This window comes from Thunnus thynnus, chromosome 24 (genome assembly GCF_963924715.1).
Source record: "Thunnus thynnus chromosome 24, fThuThy2.1, whole genome shotgun sequence".
NCBI classification, from domain to species: domain Eukaryota; kingdom Metazoa; phylum Chordata; class Actinopteri; order Scombriformes; family Scombridae; genus Thunnus; species Thunnus thynnus.
The window spans coordinates 11193513-11215045 of NC_089540.1; the positions used below are offsets into that span (position 1 = coordinate 11193513).

A 21533-nucleotide genomic window follows, 5' to 3' on the forward strand; every position below is an offset into this window, starting at 1 on the left:
TTTGCCTCATTTACAGTTATTTACATAATACTTTCACTAATTACCCTTCTGAGCTTGTCTGCATAATGCTGACAACATAGCAGGAAGAGCATGATAGTCATACACTTTAAATATTGCCAATATTGACACTGAAAAATTGTGCATTTATTCATTATGTGCAGTAAATGTATTGTTATAGCCCACAGGTAGGTAGACACAGCAAAAGTCAGTAACTTCAATGTGTGATTGTGCTAGTAATGCAGATTTATCTCCTTTATAGATAAGAAAAGTACCCTGCTGTCCACAGAGGTCATATTCATCTACATATTCATGATAGTTGGACATTTAAGCCAAATAACACTTTCAGTTATTTAGTTATTTAGTACTCAGCAGTGGAGGAGCTTCATGCACACTGCTCTGCACTGTTTTGCCTTTTCTCCTTTTTCACCTGCTGAGAAGAATTTTTGGTGTTCAGACACCTCAACTCACCAGTGTGGTGAAATGACATACAGCAACATTTTGATCCAAGAAATAAAAAATAAAAAGGCTCAGCTAGATTTACATGATCAATCTCTGTTGAGCAGCTGATGAACTCGACACAAGATGACAAAAATTAGTGTTTTAAGTCTGTTTCCATTTGTTTAATGATTTGATGAATAATTACCACCAATGCACATACACAGAGTATAGAAATATAATAAAATGTATCAATTTAATGTTGTGATAAACTATCATTTTATTTTTTTAATTGTAGATCTGTCAATAATTAGTCCTCCTCATTCTTTATCCAAATTTGCGTTTTAAATTCTCACTAAACATCATATCTTATGCTTCAAAGTTTTTTTTTCTTCGTAGTGGCTAATTAAAAATAGATTTGTACAGATTAAAGAAAACAAGAACACCACAATGAGAAACAGATGAGAGCCAGAAAGCCCTCAGAGGGTCACACACATATAAGAAGGGGGCCTGACTTGTTGTGGTCTTGCAGACTGCAGACGGAAACTTGCTGCTTGATAAAATCATGTCAGTGTTCCTCATCTGTCACATCAGGTATCAGTATTACTGTAGCCTACAATTCATTACTTTATTATGATTTACCTGCAACAGAAACATTTACATCTCCAACATCGTATTACTCATAAATCCTTTTATCAAAATAGCATATAGGAAAGGATTATGCATATTTAGCATATATAAATGTTTGCTTTTTCAGCCTCTCACATCATATACAACAAAATATAAAAAGGAAGAAAACTGAATTGGCCTCTATAGTTTTGAATAATACTGTGGTTAACTTAGGTTGTGGTTTCCTGTGAGGGCTGTGACAACTAATCAAAGTCGGTCGGTCCACTAAGAACATGCTGTTGTCTGACCAATTCATCTGTGTATATGAAGTCTATATTCTCCGTACATCGTTGTAAGTGTGTGTTGTTCTCACATCTCTGACACCGGCACAGATAAATGTGGTTAGATATTTGTTCGCCTGTAAAATATCGATGCCCTGTTTTTGGAGACTTTGTGAAACAGTGTTGACAGTTTCCAGAATTTGATCACTGTTTAGAGGAAGAATTCAAAATTTTCTATGCTATTGTGGCAGGTTGAGTGCTGTTCCACCTCCACTGCAATCTCCCCATTAGTCTCACCTGCGGCTGATTGCGCCGCGGTGCCACCTGGTTTATTAGTCCTGCTTTCACCCAAGCGCTCAGATGTGCCTGGTACTGACTGAGTAAGGACTCTGTCTGCTGTGCTCCAGTTGACGGCGCAAAACAACTTGTAAGTAAGTACTTGCGCTGCTATAGATGTTTCATGGGACATTATGGTGTGACAGCGGCCGTTGTGTGACCTTTTTATAGCGGTGTTGGCCGAGCCGGTTTTGAGTGCAGCGGTGAGGATTTCAGGGAGCGTGGCATCTACTCTCCGCCTACATCGTGAGGTGGTGATTGTATGTTGGTCCGGGTGTTAAGCTGTCTTCGCGTGGGTAAGACTGACAGTATTTAGGCTGATTACCAGTGACATCTTTCTGTTCTTTTAATGACAGTAAATCTTAACCAATAAATGTTTGTAGTTGGAAGTCTGTCTCCCGTCCTCTGTGTGACCTCTTCTTACTAAGGATACTGATCAGTGTATTTCCTGGTGTGCAATTCCCCAGGTGGCGTAGTTGTACAACTTTCCATCTCCTACCCGTCTTCGACCATACTATATTTAAGTCTCTCGGCCTCAGTACGCTTATCTTGCTCTTTAGATAACGGACATATTTTCGTCAGTGCATTCAGTAGTTCTGCGAAACGGAGTGAGCGCATAGCATTTCTAGATGCCCAGCGCGTCGGGCATAACCGCTTAAGTGTTGGGTGCCAAGTTTCAATCGTTTATTTCTCCTATAGTTTCTCACAATACGCACAGAAAGCAGAGTTGTATGATGCAAGTGTCAAGATAACATCAGCAATTCTCGTCAGTAACCTCTGACAAAAAGTTGACTTCACTCTTATATTCGGAGGAAATTTGCTCATCGATGGTAAGATTTCACTGCCACATATCATAAATTACACAAGCTGCGTGAGAACGGACGTGTTCATATACTTCGATCTTTCGCGTCTATGCCAGTCATTAATTCCTACCCTGGTCTCCAGAATAAAACGTTGGCATTGTACGTATCTGCAAACCACGGAAACATTGAATAGGCTTTCAACGTTGCCACACATGTAATAGCCTACGTATCATACCAAAATTTCAAGAAAACATATCTCAGCATTTCTAAAGTGAAAGTCGTTCACATGCGATCTATTTGAGCTGACTTCCCTATTAGGAGGAGGAGGGGTCGGAGATTGGCAAGTAAGTTTCTTGGCTGAAAGTTGAAAAAGGGCACGGTTCGAGACCCCCTCGAAACCAATGCCCGCTTCCCGTTTCAACCGATGGGTGGGTGTTGTTTTGGGGTTTTTTTTGTTTTTGTTTTTGCGAAACGCCAGGACATTTGCAGCCGATTTTATTTTTTTTATTTTAACCCAAACCATGATCTTTCCCTAACCCTAACCAAGTTGTCTTTGTGCTTAAACCTAACCAGACCTTAACCACAACGTTGCCACACCATAAAACATCATTATTCAATGGATAGAAATGTTGATATGCTACGTATTACACGTGTTGAAACGTATATATTCAACGTTTCTGTGGTTTGCAGAAACGTTCAATGCCAACGTTTTGTTCTGGCGATTGGGTTGGTAATACAGTTTGAACTACAGAGAGAAGACTCTGCATCCTATAGCCACAAATCGTACAATACTGATTATAGGAATTTGAAAATAAACATCAGGCAATGGAAGTGTATAATTGATCAACAAGTAAATATCCCAGATGTCTATAATACTTGAATTGTGCAAACAAACCTTGCTGTTGCTTGAAAGATGTCTGCCAGTCACATAAACTAGTCTGTAGAATACAGTTGCTGTTCATTTGTGCTCAGACTGACCAGTTAACCTGCATCAAGTGATGTGTTTTGTCATTTACAATTGTGTCCAGTTAAAACAGCGCTGTGTGAAGACGAAGCAGCGGTTTCCTTATTATAAAAAGGTGGTAAGAGCATGCTGCTTACTGTCTTCAACTCATGCTCAGGCCTATAAATATGTGATGACCGCAAAAGCAAACATGTCAGTTAAATCGTGTTACATGATGTACAACTTAGAGAGATATAAAGCAGGTGATACTTTGTATTAGTTGGATTCTTGTGGATCCAGCTCCAAGAGTGGTCTGAGCACATGACTAGACCTGATGTTTGAAGATCTGACATATTTTCCTGCTGTATTCTGTTTCACCTTCAGAGTGTCTTAATATGAAAGCAGTCATGTCTTGCACTTCTTTTTGAGAAGAGAAACCAGATTGTACCTCCTGAGAGAGTTTGAGGTTTAGGTACTGTAAGAACAAAAAGAGAAACATATTTTTGACTGAAGGGAGACTTTAAATGTTTCTTTACAAATAAAGCAAATACTAATACTAATGCCTTTACACTATTTTAGAGGCTACATCAATTGTAAAAATTTTGATCCTACATATGGAAACATTAAACTATTTTGTAACGATGTATTTCCATATTTATCCAACAGAAGACAACCTGAACTAACGACCAGTCTTCCACATACGGTAATGTACACAAAAATGTTGCCCCTACTTTGTTTGTGCTGTTCATTTAACTTAATGAAACATATTTTAAAATATCTGTCACTTTGCAGGAACCAGAGGAAATTGAGCCGTACAACACCTTCATGCAGACAGAGAACGTGCTTTATTCAACTACTGAAATACAAACTTCTAATACTGATTATTCAAATGTCACCAGAGTGGTGATGAATTTAGAGATGCCTTTGTAGGGCTTTAATTATACAATATCCAGTATAATGTGATGCATGTTTTCCTATTGAATAATAAGTGAAACAAAGCCTGATGTCCACAAGGGGGCACTATTTTACATACATTGGTATTTCACTCTCCTGTATGACTGATGCTTAAAATGTATTTCATTCTAAAACATTCAAGCTTAATAGTTTTGTGTAAATTGTATTTTATTTGTAAGTTTAATGTTTTAAGAGAACAGTAAGGGCAATATACTGTTTGTAAAACATAAGATCAGAATTAATTATGTAATGAATAAATGGTTAAAACTGCTTGTTCTTTTGATGTCCGATATTCAGTTTGTCAAATTGCTGCAAAGCTGTAAAAGTGAAATATTTAACTACTAGTAAGTTTATTAAATCAGGTTTCACAGATAAAACTTCATAAATGTCTGTCAGTAAATATTTGAATAATGTGTAAATTAAAATGAAATAAAATGTGTTCAACTTGAGGGTAAAACTTCATATTGGCTCTTAGAGGATCCAAGTCCAAGATTGTTCAACATGTGACTGTAGACCTGATGTTTATAGACATATTTCTTTCATGCACCTACTGTTTTACCTTCAGAGTGTCTTAATGTCAAAGCAGGAGCAGTCATGTCTTGCACTTCCTTTTAAGCGGAGTAGAGACACCAGCTCGTACCTCTGTGAGAATTTGAGGTTTAGGTTTCTAAAGAGCAGGTACAAGGCGAGTGTCAGTTCCTCCCCTTCAGTACTATAAACTGTCAGCAGCACTTAAACTGTTGCTCAGACCTCTTGACCAGCATGGCTGTTTGGAAACTGTGGTTTGTTCTGCCTCTGCTGCTACCTGCGTACAACAACAGCAAAGGTACAGGAACTAGTTTTCATAATTTATCATTTAAGACTGCCATTGTTTTCTAATATTTGGTTTAAAAAGAAAAATCTATTTCATGCTGACCCTTGTGAAAACCACTGGGAGAGAACCATATGTTACTCCAGTATGCACCAATGAAACACTGAATATCATCACATTTGTAGTATGTAAGCTCAGAACAGAGAGGAGTAGCGGAGCAGAGTGCAGCTTGGCATACTGTTATGACTCAGAGGTCCTTTGAGCACTTTTCTGCTGTGTAATTTGTGTGTGCTTTAATTTTGTGCTTGTGTTGTGGATCCCTCTCACTCTCTCCCTCTAGGGTTCCTGCTGAGGTGTGTTTGTGTTGGGATGCAGAGAGCAGAGGCTAATTGAATGATTGTGACTGTGTGAGTGTGTGGGTTGTTCCAGGGAGCTGATTGGTTCCAGCCTGCAGGGTTGCAGTTTTAAGGCCAGCTTCTTCCAGCTTCTGTTGGGCTCATCTCTCTCCACTTTCAACCAATCTGCTAGCTAACATGTTTTGATGTTCTATTTAGCTTTGCTCATGCGAAATGCCAGCCCAGGTTTTTTAGGTGTGGGTAGCAATTTTGTTTTAATCCTACTTTCTCCTGTTTTTTGTTAGGTTAGGAGTTAGGTTAGTGACTTGTCTTTTTGTTCTTCTTTTGTTTGAGTGGGTAAGTTTAGGTTCCTCAGCTTTAGTTACTTCTGTTTGTTATTTTGCTGTTAGCCCACCCTGAAGCTTAAGAAATTCTGAATGAAAACCTAAAGTGCTGTAAATTTATTGTGGCTGGTGGTTCTTGGGAGCTGGGAAGAGGGGAGTCTCACACTTTTCATGTTGCACCAGGGTTTCCCCTAGGCTGGGTCATAACAATATAGATATGAAGATTATTTTGTTGGATGTGACTCCAGATTCATACTTATGAGAAAGAATCAGTCTATATTTCTTTACCCGACCAGTTTAACACCAGTGTATAGTGGGAATTACAGCTGTGAGTATTCATATCTTGCTGGAACATCTTCTCTCCATCTTAATATCATTGTGGAAGGTAAATGTTGGATTTATTTTCTTGCTTTTGTGTTTCACATTATGAACAAGTAAAGTATCAGTATGATGTCTGTGCTTGTAGAAGAAATCAGACCCACTAAACCAGCCAAAAGTTTGGACACACCTTCCAAATCACTTGAATTACAAAGTGTCCAAACCTTTGACTGGTCCTGTACTTTGTGATATGTTACATTTTTAACTTGTTCTGCATTCATAGCTGAATACTGGGAGATTACTTGCAAAGGAACAACATTTGTTTTTGTATGTTAAAATTATGTGGTTCAAATATTTAATATTTGATTCAGAGAAGATGCCAGCATTACGTTATCTTGGTCTTTCTCCTGATACTTGTTTTGTCTTTACAATTTACTAGATGACAAAGTGGTCAACACCAGGATTTTGCTTTTTCCTACCACAATGGTTGTTGGTGTTACTGCATTTATCGTTCTTACTGGAGTTGTCCTTGGATTCATCCTCAGAAAATTTCTTTCCAGGTGAAAAATTCTCACTAAAGTGTTTTTAAACCTTGTAAAATAATGCAGTCAGTGGTTTTGTAGGAAAGCACAGAAGAGCTGGAATGTGTGTGTGTTTGATGTGTCACTAACTCTGATATCTCTTCTTATTTAAAGAAAGTGCTCAAGAACAGACGCATCTGGATCATTTGTATGTAAAACTCCCATCTCTTTGGTGAGTAATGTATTTACTGATCAGAGGACTGTGTGAATGGATTTGAACCTTGAAAAGTGGAGGTTTCAGTAAATGTAGTGACTCAGTGTCTCAACAATTATTCAACGTAATTAAGTCAGACTTTAAAAGGCATCATACATTCAAATTCTGCTCCATTTTTATAGGCCCCAGATGACCCAGATGACCCCTACACAAGCCTTCAGCAGCCAGCAAATGATCTCTACCAAACTATCTCCTCAATACACCATCAACATGACGCCAAGACAAATTCAACCGCAATATAATGGAGCTGGATGATCAGGAAATGGATGGAAGAGAGACTGATCCAGGTTGGGAAAACTGTGAAAACACTCGAACCAAAAGAGAACATAAATTAGTAACTGTCTGACATTGTTTCTATAAATATATTGAGATTTATCGTCATCACAGCAAGAAAACACAGGACTTCCTGTGTAGATTCACTACTTGGTCATAAGAAGTATGTGTTTAATGGATTTAAACCTTGCTGTTTCTTGCTGATTCTCTTAATAATTGCACAGTAATATAATTTAAACTACAGAGAGAAGACTTTGCATCCTATGGCCAGAAATCGTACAATACTGATTATAAATTATAGGAATTTGAAAATAAATATCAGGCAATGGAAGAATATAATTGTGATCAACAATTCAATATTCCAGGTGTCTATATTACTTGAACTGTCAGCCCATTCTCACTCCCAACTCGTCACATATTGAAGCTTGGTCAGGACCCCGTGTCGTCACTTTTTAACGTTGAGGGTAGTCCGATAGACTTCTGTTGAGCTCCCACAACATCTGAAATAGACGCTATGAGACCGATGACATCTATATAAGGTGACAAATTTCAGCCTGGTCGCCAGAATAAAACATTGGCATTGGACGTTTCTGCAAACCACAGATACGTTGAATATCTACGTTTCAACACCTGTAATACGGAGCATATTAACATTTCAACGATACGTATGGTATCAATATTTCTGAAGTGACGTGGCCTACTTGACATGACATATATTTAAGCTGACTTTCTTATTAGGAAGTGGAGGGGTGGGTTTATGGCTTGTAATGTTGGAAATCAGCGCAGAGAGAACAGTTCGAGACCACCTTAACATTTTTTTTTTTTTTTTTTATTTTAACCCAAACTATGATCTGGTTTTTGTGCTTAAACCTAACCAGACCTTAGCCACCGCGTTGTCACACCACAAAATATAATTATTTTTAATAGTGCATGTTGAAAAATGACTCTAAAGGGATACCCCATGCGTTTAAAAAAGTGATGCCACGGGGTCCTGACAAAGCTTCAATATGTGACGAGTTGGGAGTGAGAACGTGTTGGAATTGTGCACACAAACCTTGCTGTTGCTTGAAAGATGTCTGCCAGTCACATAAACTAGTCTGTAGAATACAGTTTCTGTTCATTTGTGCTCAGACTGACCTGTTAACCTGCATCAAGTGATGTGTGTTTGTCACTTAAAATTGTGTCCAGTTAAAACAGCGCTGTGTGAAAAGGAAGCAGCGGTTTCCTTGTGACAAAAATGTGGTAAGAACATGCTGCTTACTGTTTTCTTCTCATGCATATGATGATGACCACAAAAGCAAACATGTCAGTTAAATCATGTCACATGATGAGTGTAGATATTGTAAGATATAAAGCAGGTGATACTTTGTATTAGTTGGATTCTTATGGATCCAGCTCCAAGAGTGATCTGAACACATGACTGTAGACCTGATGTTTGAAGATCTGACATATTTTCTTTCTGTGTTCTACTCTGTTTCACCTTCAGAGTGTCTTAATATGAAAGCAGTCATGTCTTGCATTTCTTTTAGAAGAGAAGAGAAACCAATTTGTACCTGTGAGAGTTTGAGGTTACCTGAAGAACAGGTCAAATGCGTGTGACAGTTTCCCCTCTTCAGTACAGTTAAGTCTTCACTGTCAGCAGCACTTAAACTGTTGCTCAGGCCTCTTGACCAGCATGGCTGTTTGGAAACTGTGGTTTGTTCCCCTTCTGCTGCTGCCTTTTTTGTTTATTGACTGCAAAGGTACTGTACATGAACTACTTTTTATAATGTATAACTTGTTTTCTGTTTGTCTTATTGTCTTCAGTTTAAAGAGGGAAATATTTAAATTTATGTAAATTGCTTGCTCTACAGTAGTTCCAGCTCATTGAGCATATTCATATTGAGTTATGATTGCTTTGATTTACAGTGACTCTTTTGAAAACCGCCGGGAGAGAACCATATATCACTCCAATATGCACAGATGAAACACTGAATATCATCATTCTTGTAGTATGTAAGATCAGAACAGAGAGGAGCAGAGGAGAAGAGTGTCACTTGGCGTTCAAATATGGAGAGAAGATTTTTAATGAATGTGACCCCAGGTTCACATTTATGAAAAAGAATCAGACTATATTTCTTCACCTGACCAGTTTAACACCAGTGGATAGTGGGAACTACAGCTGTGAGTGTACACATCCTGGAGTAACAAATATTCTCCATCTTCATATCACTGTAGAAGGTAAACACATGTTTATTTTTCCTCATACTTTGATTAAATTTACAGTGATTATTTTCCATTGTGTTGTATTGTTAACATGGTAGTATGATGTCTATACTTCAGGTTTACAGGTCAAATCAAAGCATGCAGTAATTATAACAGGAATATAGTATTTGAAGCAGCATTAGTGCTGACAGTAATGTCCTACATCGTTTTTGGTCTTGGCTGCGGTAATTTATTGGCTTTGATTTACAGATTTAGATAATATAATATTTCAGAAGCATCTTATGTTATTTGTTTTACAATTTGAGTAAATTCCAGTGCCACTGTAGAGAGTGAAGAGGCCACAAGTTCCACAAAAATATCAATTTCCAGTACTGCTGTTGGTGTGACTGTATTCATCATTATAACTGGAGTTATCCTGGGATTTATCCACAGAAGAAAACATCACAGGTGAGAGACTGTAATATTCATATTTCATATTTTCAGTACATTATTTTTTGAATGCTCTTAAACTATATGTTAAACAATATAAATATGATTATATCAACTGTGGTTCATTTACATGCAGTTTTTTCAACACTTGTTCTCATTTTGTAAGTCAAGTATATCATTTAAAAAGTATATTTCTTTAATGATGTCACCTGTCATACATGTTTATCTCATTTTGAATGAAATTCACTGTAGTCACATAACAAGATCTTGACTTTCAGGTTTATATGAAACAATGAAGGAAGACGTGATGTTTCGTTTCCTGTCTCGTCTAATAAAATAGACCACAAAATTCAGAGTACATTATTTATTCCTACCATGGTGGTGGTAGGAATGAACTGTGGTGTTACTACATTTATCATTGTTACTGGAGTTATCCTTGTATTCATCCTCAGAAAAATTCATTGCAGGTGAAAAATTCTGACTTAAAAGTATAATATGTAATTATTTTACATTAAAATGTCCAAAAACAACTAGACCTAAATCTGTAATTTTAAGCAAAGTAACGGACCGTTTCATTTGGTTGCCTGTCAATGGCGTCATACCTCCTCAACCAAAGAGTATAGTGCACCAGATGCATGCCTCGGCGCAGTGTTAGTCCGCTACAATGGCGTCTACCAAAGAGTAACTTACACACATACAAGATAGTACATTAGCGTTGTGGTTGTCTGACAGAAACTGTTATAAATTGACTTTTACTCAGTTGTAAGCCACATTTTTGTGATAAATTTTGGTCGTTTTTAACTATATCTTTTAGCTGGATGAAGGATTTTAATCATTGGACGTCTGGATCTTAAGTTATCAGAGAATTAAACTGGGCAAACGCAGCAGCTCAGCTAACAGCCCCTATCGGACGTCCGGTGCTCACCGAACATCGTCAGAGATTTTTTTTTTTTTTCTATAAGTGAAACAGCTTTAATTAGTATTTTTAATGATTTTAATCTAAATGTACGTTTGTTTTTGGAGAGGAGGAGACCTCTGCAGATGATTCGGCTCCCAGTAGAAACCTGCCGTACGTCTGGATCTAAAATTACAAGAGAAATAAACCGAACAAGTGTTAGCAGCAGCTCAGCTAACAGCCCATACTGGACGTCTGGTGCTCGCTGATCATCGTCAGAGAAACACGTTTTTTTAGGTGAAACTGCTTTATTTAGTGTTAACCTGTAATCACTGGGTCTGTTTGTTTTGGAGAGGAGGAGACCTCTGTGGGTAATTCGGCTCCGGGTAAAAACATCCTGAAAGATGAACACTGGAGTAATCCTATCCCGGTGAAGCTGATTATTTAGTAATGAAGACAACAATTCCCATGATCCCTTGCTTCTTCACACCGTCATCACACTCCATCTTTTTTTATTGTTTTGATTGAGAGACCCCTAGCGGCTGAAATTACATATTGTGCTTTTAACCTTGTAAAATAATGCAGTCAGTGGTTTTGCTGGAAAGTACAGAAGAGCTGGTGTGTGTGTGTTTGGTGTGTCACTAACTCTGATATCTCTTCTTATTTAAAGAAACTCTTCAAGAACAGACACAGCTGGATCATCTGTATGTAAAACTCCCGTGAGTAATGTACTTTCTGATCAGAGGAGTGTGTGAGTGGATTTGAACCTTGAAAAGTGGAGGTTTCAGTAAATGTAAATTAAGTCAGACTTTTAAGGCATCATGCATTCCAATTCTGACCTTTTTATAGACCGGAGATGACCCAGATGACCCCTACACAAGCCTTCAGCAGCCAGCAAATAATCTCTACCAAACCATCTCCTCAATACACCATCAACATGACGCCAAGACAACAGCCAGCAATGTGATGGAGCTGGATGATCAGGAAATAGATGGAAGAGAAACTGATCCAAGTTGGGAAAACTATGAAAACATACAGCAAGAAAACACAGGACGTTTTGTGTAGATTCACTACTTGGTCATAAGAGATACGTGTTTAATGGATTGTGGTGTGAGTCTAATATATCCCAGGTTCAACCACAACAGCATCTTAATGTAGTTATTAGCATTGTGACTTGTTCTTGCATGCTGTTTCATGAGGCTAATAGCTAGAAGTTTCTAGTCACATTCTTCAATCAGATAGGATTGATATTTTCCAAAAGCTAACAGCATGAAACCTCAACATCTCTGATTCTTTCTTGCTTACTGCTTACTTGTTACTGAGTTTGGCTAGTTTGTTCAGAAATGCTCTGTGTAAAACTGTTGCAGTGGCCGATAAAATCAACAAATACAATAAAGTATGTAACATATAACTCTCTCCTCTAGTATCACTATTTTTTTTTTTTAACACACAAACCTTGTTATGAGTAATGTACCTCACATCCTTCCTGAGTTGGAGATTCATCACAAAAGTTGAGGCCATTTTCTGATTCTTATTATTGATATAAATTAATGGAATTTGAGAATAAATATCAGGCAATGGAAGTGTATAATTGCAATTAACAAGTAAATATCCCAGATGTCTATAATACTTGAATTGTGCACACAAACCTCGCTGTTGCTTGAAAGATGTCTGCCAGTCACACAAACTAGTCTGTAGAATACAGTTGCTGTTCATTTGTGCTCAGACTGACCTGTTAACCTGCATCAAGTGATGTGTTTGTCACTTACAATTGTGTCCAGTTAAAACAGCGCTGTGTGAAGAGGAAGCAGCGGTTTCCTTGTTAGAAAAAGGTGATAAGAACATGCTGCTTACTGTCTTTATCTCACGCACATGGTGATGACCACAAAAGCAAACATGTCAGTTAATGTTAAATGATGTACAACTTTTACTATGTGTAGATGTTGTAAGATATAAAGCAGGTGATACTTTGTAATAGTTTTCTTTTTCTTTTAAGAAAACATCACACTAGCTCGTAACTCTTAGAGAGTTTGAGGTTTAGGTTTCTAAAGAACAGGTCAAAGGCGTGTGACGGTTTGTTTTTGCTATCATGCTTCAGGTGGATGCTCTATGTCTGCGTCTAGAGGAGAAAGAGTCCTTCCTTAACAAGAAAACTAAGCAGCTGCAGGACCTGACGGAGGAGAAGGGCATTCTTGCTTTAGAAATCAGGGGAATGAAGGACATGTTAGAGGTCAAAAAAAGGAAGATCAATGTCCTGCAGAAAAAGGTAAGAATCAGAGTTGAAGAAAACTTGGCCATTTAAAGGGTGTATGAAGGAAGGAAAGGAGATTTTAAGAGGAAAATGTCCGAACCATTCACAGACTACTAGTATTATATATACACCAAACTTGGTTGAGTTAGTGGAGGTCTATGTAGGTGTACTCCAGCTGTAGTATGAGAACGATGAGGGGAACGAGATGTTCTGTCAGATTCTTGTGTTCTGGACTAAACCAGTTGCTCTCTGAAAATACAAAGCAGAGTGGTTACTCTCTCCATTAAGAGTGAGAGTGTCTCTGTTGCTCTCAGGGGGAAAGTTTCCATAGAAAGACAAGCAAGATGATATTTCTGCCTCACTGGCTCTAGTGTGTGTGTGCTATAAATACTCGTACAGTGCTACTCCCTCTCTCACTCTGACCTGCTCACACCTCCTCTCCCTCATCTATCCACTTTCATCTCTCTCTTTGTAGTCTCTCTTGATTTAAAAATATGTAATAATATGTTTCCCCTTGATGTGTTTTTTTTTTTTGTTTGGTTTTGTCTCTCTGTTGTGTCAGTCATATGTTGAACATACACTAAATTAGATGCTGCACATATTATACTGTCTCTAGATAATTAGTTCACATTCTTTAAATGTATTTACATGATGCAATTCTTCCTGCAGAAGCAATGAAAAATGCTTCTTTATAAATCCCAGGCACATTTCAAACTATGAAAATGACGTTGTCTGTAGCGAGTATTAATCTTCAAAGACTTTTGTAATCTCCAAGCTTTGCTATTACACCAACTTTAAATGCCACTGTGGTTTTTGATATCATGCTAGTTACCTCTGTTTTTCTGCTTTTTCTCTCCCCGGTGCCTCTACCATCCACCCGGTCTCCTCCTCACACACAAATTGAGACCCTGCAGGAGCAGATGTGGGACAAAGACAAGCAGCTGGGGAGCCTGAAAGACAGGGTCAAGTCTCTGCAGACCGACTCCAGTAACACAGACACTGCCCTGGCCACGCTGGAGGAGGCGCTGTCGGAGAAAGCCAGAGCCGAGGGGCCCTTTAGCATGGTCACCTTTAGATTTAAGCCTTGACTTTAGAACAGCCAGAATGGCCCCACCTGAGGATCTAAGGTTGTGGGCTGGCTAGTACGGGGTCAGCATTTCTGTTATGTAGCTTGGACCCAGACGTGCTTTAAAAATGATCAGTAAAATCTTAAAACCATTTCTAAAACGAACAGGGAGCCAATGGAGAGAAGCCAGGATATGGGTGATGTGATGTCGTCTGTTAAAATGAGTAAGAAGCCTAGCGGCTGCGTTCTGAGCTAGTTAGAGGCGAGACAGCGATTTTTGTTTTATGCCAGAAAGGAGGGAATTACAGTAGTGTAGTCTGGAGACAATGAGAGCATGGATGATTTTTTTCCAGGTCAGGGTGAGAGAGCATTGGCTTAATTCTAGAAAAGATTCTTATTTGGAGGAAGCAGGACTGGACAACTTTTTTAATGTGCAGTTCGAAACTTAAATCAGAATCAAATAGTACTGCTAGCTTTCTGGCAGTGGGTTTCATGTTGGTGGATAGGGGATCAAGACTGATGGGATTTTTCGGATTTGGGGGACTGATCGGTATGATTTCTGTTTTTGAGTTGTTGAGTTGAAGGAAGGTTTGTGCCATCCGACAGTTGACATCACTGAGACAATCTACAGCAGCAGCTAGGCTTCTTGGGTCATTGGGTCTGAGGACAAGGTATATCCATGTGTCATCTGCATAGCAATGAAAAGAAACGTGTCGTTGAATAATTTGGCCAAGTGGAAGCATGTAGATGAAACTACTTTTTTTAAAACGTTGCTTAAAAAGGGAAGTTTAGAAATTGGTCTAAAATAATTAAAAACTGAAGGATCGAAGTTAGATTTCTTTAAAAGGGGTTGTACCCAACATGTTTAAAAATAGAGGGAAAAAAATCAATTTTCTAAAGAGCTATTAATAATCAATAAAATACTGGGGCCAACTATATCAATAACTTCTTTGAAAAATTTTGTGGGAATAGCATTAAGGCTGCACATGGATGGGCTTCATGTGGGCTATGATATCAGATAAAAATGATAACTAGTATATCAACTTATACCCTAAATATATGTAATTATGTTGTTTAAACCTTTAATTAGTTTACTTGAATAATCAAAAGAGTATTTTTTGCTTTATGTTGTATCTAATTTGATACACACATTTTCAACATGATTTTACTAAACTTATTAAAATAAGTTAGCAGATATTAATTATACGTTGCATCAATACAGTAAATATTCCTATTGTAGTATCAGTAACAATTCGAATGTTTTTCTCACCTCAATTTTTTCAGAATTGGCAAAAATATCCATGAAAAACTACATGTGGGTCTCTGATTTGTAACGTCCATTTTGGATGTCCCAGTTGAAGGTCCTCTGTTGCATGCCTTTTGCACCCTGGTGGATTATCTGTGCACTGCATGTATCTGATAGTATACATCATGTTTTTCAGGGGAAAAAAATATCTCACTGATGATGTAGAGGTCTCAAAAACTCAGGTATCAAATATGATTCACTTAGTGTTACAGGATTAACCCTGTTAAGTCTGAACCATCAAATAATTGCGAGAAAATTATAATTATTTGAAAATGGGGTGTTTATTAGACTGTCTGACAATTTTTTTAAAAAAAATTAATTAAATAACTCTTTGCATATATGAGTTTTGTTATGTATCATATTTGATTCATCTGGAATTTTTTGCAATGTATTGCTCACAGCATGTTTTTTTAATCAAACAAAAACATACAGAACTTTCTCCTTTAAATTTTTCCTCAAGTAATTTCAAACTTAGAAAATAACATTTTTTCCATATTGTATGACAATGTCACACATATTATGTTGCCGCTACATAGGCCTAGATCTTCATCATCAACAAACCCACTGATGGGACTGACAGGGTGAAAGAGGAACCTTTCAGTTAGTTTGGTTCATTTTTTGATTCATTGTTTGGTTCACAATCTCTTTATTTTGCGTTGAGGTGGGCAATAAAACAGTTTCTGTCCTTGTTCACCCATGTTGGGAAATAATCAATGCCATCCTTGCCCTGACTGAACTTTCGCTAAGCTTTATTTCTATGTTCTATCTTTACATAAGTCTACTGCTGAAGGGTAATGCAGGTGTATCTACACCCCACCCCCAACCCCCCTGTCTGTTTCACACTTCCATCTAATTATATTGGCCTACATAACTACTTATTTTCACATTGATACCAACAGAGATCAGTATAGTTGAGTTGAAACTTTCAGCAATGGCACAAGCTGCAGTCATGACGATCTTTTTTGTTTTGGGAGTCTTTCCAAAAGGTAAGAGAGAGATGTTACAGTAGTTTGTACTTTTACAGGAGTAATATTTTCTGCTGAGATTGAAGGCACTGTGGAGGATTCCTGTGTATTTTTAATTCTAACTCAAAGTGAATGTTTTGAGAAGAAATATTGAATCCTGCTGATTTATTCTTGTTTCCCACATTCAAAGTGCGACAGGTGAATGTTTATTGCTGGTAACAATTTTTATTTACAGCAAACTAAGACAAAAAAAGCAAAATCTGTAATTTATTAGAAATTTAATTACAATTCATAAGTCTGTCTCGAAAACAGCTACATGTTCTTCCTGTTTTCAACATCTATGTACACCACAACCAACCACTGACACATTTATGAGTTAACATGAAGCTTAAAGTGACTTAAACTCTTTTTCACTTTTAACATCACTGTTCAGTCTCTATAATAAAATTTAGTGCTTTACCTGCAGCCTGTCCTACTTAATGGGGAAACTACAACTCAGGAGCTGGAGTTTCCCCATTACATCTCTCTATATAAAGCAAGGAATCTCTGTCTGTCTGTTTGTATGTATGTTTGTCCTTCGCGTATCTTGAGAACCGCTCATCCGATCTACTTCATATCTGGCAGTTTTAGTGTTAAGTTGTTTGGATGAGAGGTTCTCGAGAAAGATATAAAAATACTTCATAAACAAAGTCGATTATTTTTCTTCTGCCCATGGAGTCAACAAGCGGAAATACAGAGAGCACCACTCTGCCATTGCAACTCATATTGTGGTCAGAGAACTTTGTATGTATGTTCAAGACATAGTGCAGGATGTCAGGCACTACAGTTCATCCGATCAATTTCAGCTCAACTCAAAGTTGTAGTCTCCAGACATTCTGCATGTGAGGCATTTAGGGAGCATGGGTAAATTGTAGCATCTACTTATAGCCTGCAGTGACGTGTTTAGGGAACATCAGTAAATTATACCATCTACCGATAGTCTACATGAGAGGCGTTTGGGGGATGGGCACTGTTCTCTTTAAGTATTACAAAATTGGCCTGTTCCGAACGGGCACGTTTTGAATGGGCACTGCACTAGCCTATCTACTAAAGCAAGGAATCACTGTCTGTATGTCTGTATGTCCTTCGTGTATCTCTTGAATCATTCATCTGATCAACTCCACACTTGGCGAGTGCATTGCTGGAAAAAAAAGGGAGTGCTGTGTCGAATTTGGTGCAATTTGGACATGCAGCACGATAAACATTAATAATTTTAAACTCTGAATAAACAATCAATCAGCCACTCTCCTCTGCTGCGGCAGGTCATCTGGGTTCTGCTACTGTACCTCACGATCAGGGCTTTGTAACCCTGCCACAAGAAAGAGGAGGGGACAACATCTCTCTTCCTTTGATAAAGTTAAAGGTTAGGCTTTGTTGTGGGTTTCCTGAGTCATTTTAAAAAAGACGAGAAAAAGAGAGAGAGCACGTGCTGAGAGCACGAGTATATATATATATATATATATATACATATATATATATATATATATATATATATATATATATATGTGTGTGTGTGTGTGTATATATATATATATATATGTGTGTGTATATGTGTGTGTGTATATATATATATATATATATATATATATATATATATATATATATATATATATATATATATATATATATATATATGGGCTCTGACTTGCTGAGCGGGACAAAGGCGGGACAAAGGCACACACCCCGCTCAGTTAAACTGCCCGAGAGGAAAGAACGAGCACACACAGGTGAAAAAAACAGAGGCGGAGGAAGTAAAACTAGCCAATAGGAGCGCAGACACATTTGATTGGCAGAAGAATCAACCAGTGGAAGTCTCACTGGTGAAGTTTCTGTCTGGATTAAAACCATTTAATTTACTAAATCCTAATCGTTTGAATTGATACATTTGTCAATTGATATATATATGTGTGTGTGTGTGTGTGTGTGTGTGTGTGGTTCTCGAAAAATAATAAGCAATCTGCCTGTTCAGAACAGGCGTGTTTTGAACAGGCAATGCACTAGTTACAAATCAATTTGAGCAGTTAAGTATCAATTTATAACAGATAATGTGTTGAAATGCTCACATCAAACTAAAGTACAAACACAGTTTAAACCCCATATTTCTTTTCCTCCATGCAGGTCTAACAGCTGTGATACAAACACATCAGACTGTGATGGCAGCAGTAGGAGAAGATGTCCATCTCAGCTGTCAGCTCATGCAGTCTAGAGATGTTGTTCAGGTCACATGGCAGAAACTTTCACCTGAGGGGAAGAAGACTAATCTTGGCAGCTACAACAAATACTTTGGACAAACAGTGAATCCTGGTTTTCAGGGGAAAGTGGAGTTTAAAGATGAAGGACTGCAGAACTGCTCCATAGTTATCAGGAAGGTGATGGAGCAGGATGAAGGCTGTTATCTCTGTTTGTTTAACACGTATCCTGATGGTTCTCTGACAGGCAGAACCTGCCTCCAACTCTATGGTGAGCTCCTTTCTTCACTTTTGAAGACATATTTGTGGCGAATTACAGTTTTAACTTGTTTCACATTGATGGCAGTTAGAAATGATGGCTGTTAAATTGTCTGCTTGCGTCATTGTGCCATGAAATGCAAATACTTCAAACCACAAAAAGCATGTTGTACGTACTCTGCATTTCACACACTTTGCATCATAATTTTGTGTCATAAAAGTTGATTTTATTCCCAAATGTAAGAAGACATGATGGTCATGATATTTCAATTATATTATTATTATATCAGATTCCTCAATTTGTGAAATTAAATCTAGGAAACAGAGACAACTGCTCATCAAAATGTCCAAGAACCCAAAGATTTCTTAAAATACTTGTTTTATTCAGTCTAAAGCTCAAATATATTTGATTTATAATGTTATAAAACAGAGGAAATCAGCAAACTAGTTGATTTTTTTAACAGTTTGCTCCATGTGATATTTGTTTAATGTTTTGTCTTTGCAGAGCTGCATGAACCCATTCTACAAATCAGAGAATCAAACTCTACTGAAGAGACAGTTGTGTCCTGCTCGGCCACAGGTCGTCCTGCTCCCACAGTAACTCTGAATGTCCCACAACAAGACCTCTACTTCTCTCACAACAGCACAGTCAGTGTCACCAACACCAACGGTACAGTCACCGTCACCACTACAGCTGTGCTGTCTGGTTTCCATGGAAACAACATACAGGTTGGATGTGCAGCAAGACTGCTCTCAGTCCCTGAAATTCAGGTGTTTAAGACGATTCCTGTGATGAAACAATCATCTGCTGATGGTGAGAAACACTTCCAAAACCACAGATTTATAGATAGATCATCACTTTATGATTCTGATATTTGTTTTTCTTTCTTCAGATTTTAATGATGAATCTGGATCCAATAAGTGTAAGTTAACCTTAAAGTTGTCTCAAGTCAAAATTTACATTTAAACTGTAGTTGCTTTATGAATGTTTAGTGTTCATATCACATTTTTTCCTCTTTTTCTCATAGATTTCACTTTGATCATTACATTGATCACAGTAGTGATCGTTGTTTGTGTTGCTGTAGTCGTCACTGTCCTGCTCAGACATAAACATAAGAACAGGTAATTTCAACTTTCAGCTCAATATCTGTCTTGTTGTGATACCAGTGTCTCACAGTTAATATGGTAATAATTTATTGACATTAAGAGGAAACACAGAGCTTAAAGAATCTATACAGACAACACCTATAAATAAATAATATATAAATGTTCTTAAATCCTTCATTCTGTCACACAGTGGGAGATGGAGATGACACAAGAACCAATGAAAGACCCTGATGAGTAAGACAATTTCATAATTATTCACTTGTTTATATTTATTATTAATTGCTTCTTCAGAAAATGATTTAATCTGTCTTCTCTTTGTCTGTTAGGGTTAGGGTTAGTATTTAAGTTCCTTTCTGTCTCTATATCTCTCTAACTAATGTGTTATTTATACATGAAGCTGATTCTGATGCACTTTACTCTTCATGGTCCATTGTGTACTCATAGTCAGCCTGTTTATCCAAATAACTGTTAACTGTCAGAGTCATTCAGTGATAGAAATATGTATGATGTATTGTGATAATGTGAGTGGAAATTGACTCATGTCTTTATGTTTTTATCTGAAGGTGAATCTGGAGAACGAACAGATCAGGAAACGGTCATCTGAGAAGAAAGATCCAAAAGAGGAGAAACCAAAATCCTCACTTCAAGATATAGTTAAAGATCTATTTAGTGACAAACAATCCACAAGACTGTAGTTTTAATACGAAGTCAGTCAGACTTGAACAAAGCTGCATCAAAGCATGTGTTGGTAAAATGTTCAGACATTGTAAAAGAATCAAAATGTGTCCTGAACAAAATGAATCTCTTATCTTTTATCTCCAGATCAAAAAGGTTAATGTACAAAGACGTTTTGATATTTTTGTACTATTTTGTAAAAATATTTTCTTATACTATTTTAAACATTTTAAGATAAAATAAATCATTGAATGTTACTTTTGACTCAGAGAGGAACTACTTTAATGTCTCTGACATGTTGAATACAACCAGTTTCTCTTCTTTCTTGCTGTTTGTTGGGACTTTAAATTCTACCAAGTATTTTGTAACATCTATAATATAATTCAGATATATTGTTTTAATATATAATGTTAATAGATATATTGTTTTCACTTTATTGTTGGCTATACATTTTTTAAGTTTTAAGTTTTTTAAGTAAAATGAATATAATTTTTTTTGTTTTGTCCCTTGCACTGTTTACCACTGCTTCTTGTCTTTTTAGGTTATTTTTTGTATTAAATGAATTTTGTCAAAGATAAAATTACGCTGAATGTAAATAATGAATGTGTGTTATTCCAGTAAAGATGCAGTTTTTCTGTAAAACCACACAACAGCTGCCACTAACGTGTGGTCAGCTTGTTTCTCTAACTTAAGATCCAGAAATCTGATGACTGAAAACCTTTATCCGGTTAAAATATATACTGAAAGACGACCAGGATTTAAAAAGTTTATCATAAAAATGTGGCTTAAAACTGGATAAAAGTCAATTTATCAAATGAAACGGACCGTTACCTTGATTAAAATTAAGTATTTCTCTATTTTTGAAAATTGTTTGAAATATTTAGAATAATGTAGACAGGTCAACAAAATAT

At 37.2% G+C, this 21533-nt stretch overlaps 2 protein-coding genes across 3 annotated transcripts in view; both read left to right on the forward strand.

Annotated features, from left to right (window-relative positions):
* Positions 1–21533, forward strand: part of LOC137176905 (OX-2 membrane glycoprotein-like) — a 50951-nt gene that overhangs the window by 11839 nt on the left and 17579 nt on the right. The gene's annotated exons all lie outside the window — the stretch shown is intronic.
* LOC137177184 (uncharacterized) lies at positions 1778–12180 on the forward strand. Of its 2 annotated transcripts, XM_067583337.1 has the most exons (9): positions 1778–1957; positions 4074–4110; positions 4200–6729; positions 6865–6922; positions 7087–7251; positions 9146–9457; positions 9748–9889; positions 11437–11485; positions 11616–12180. In XM_067583337.1, the coding sequence occupies exons 5-9, from the start codon at positions 7206–7208 to the stop codon at positions 11829–11831; spliced, it is 765 nt and encodes a 254-aa protein (XP_067439438.1). In that variant the 5' UTR covers positions 1778–1957; positions 4074–4110; positions 4200–6729; positions 6865–6922; positions 7087–7205; the 3' UTR covers positions 11832–12180. The 2 variants fall into 2 exon arrangements, 1 of the variants encoding a protein (XP_067439438.1); XR_010926003.1 differs by lacking the exons at positions 7087–7251; positions 9146–9457; positions 9748–9889; positions 11437–11485.

Coding starts and splice junctions, on each gene's coding strand:
- LOC137177184 (XM_067583337.1), top strand. CDS start 7,206: ATGGAGCTGGATGATCAGGAAATGGATGGAAGAGAGACTGATCCAG. Junction 9,890..11,436: donor CACAGAAGAAAACATCACAG/GTGAGAGACTGT, acceptor TCTTATTTAAAG/AAACTCTTCAAGAACAGACA. Junction 11,486..11,615: donor CATCTGTATGTAAAACTCCC/GTGAGTAATGTA, acceptor ACCTTTTTATAG/ACCGGAGATGACCCAGATGA.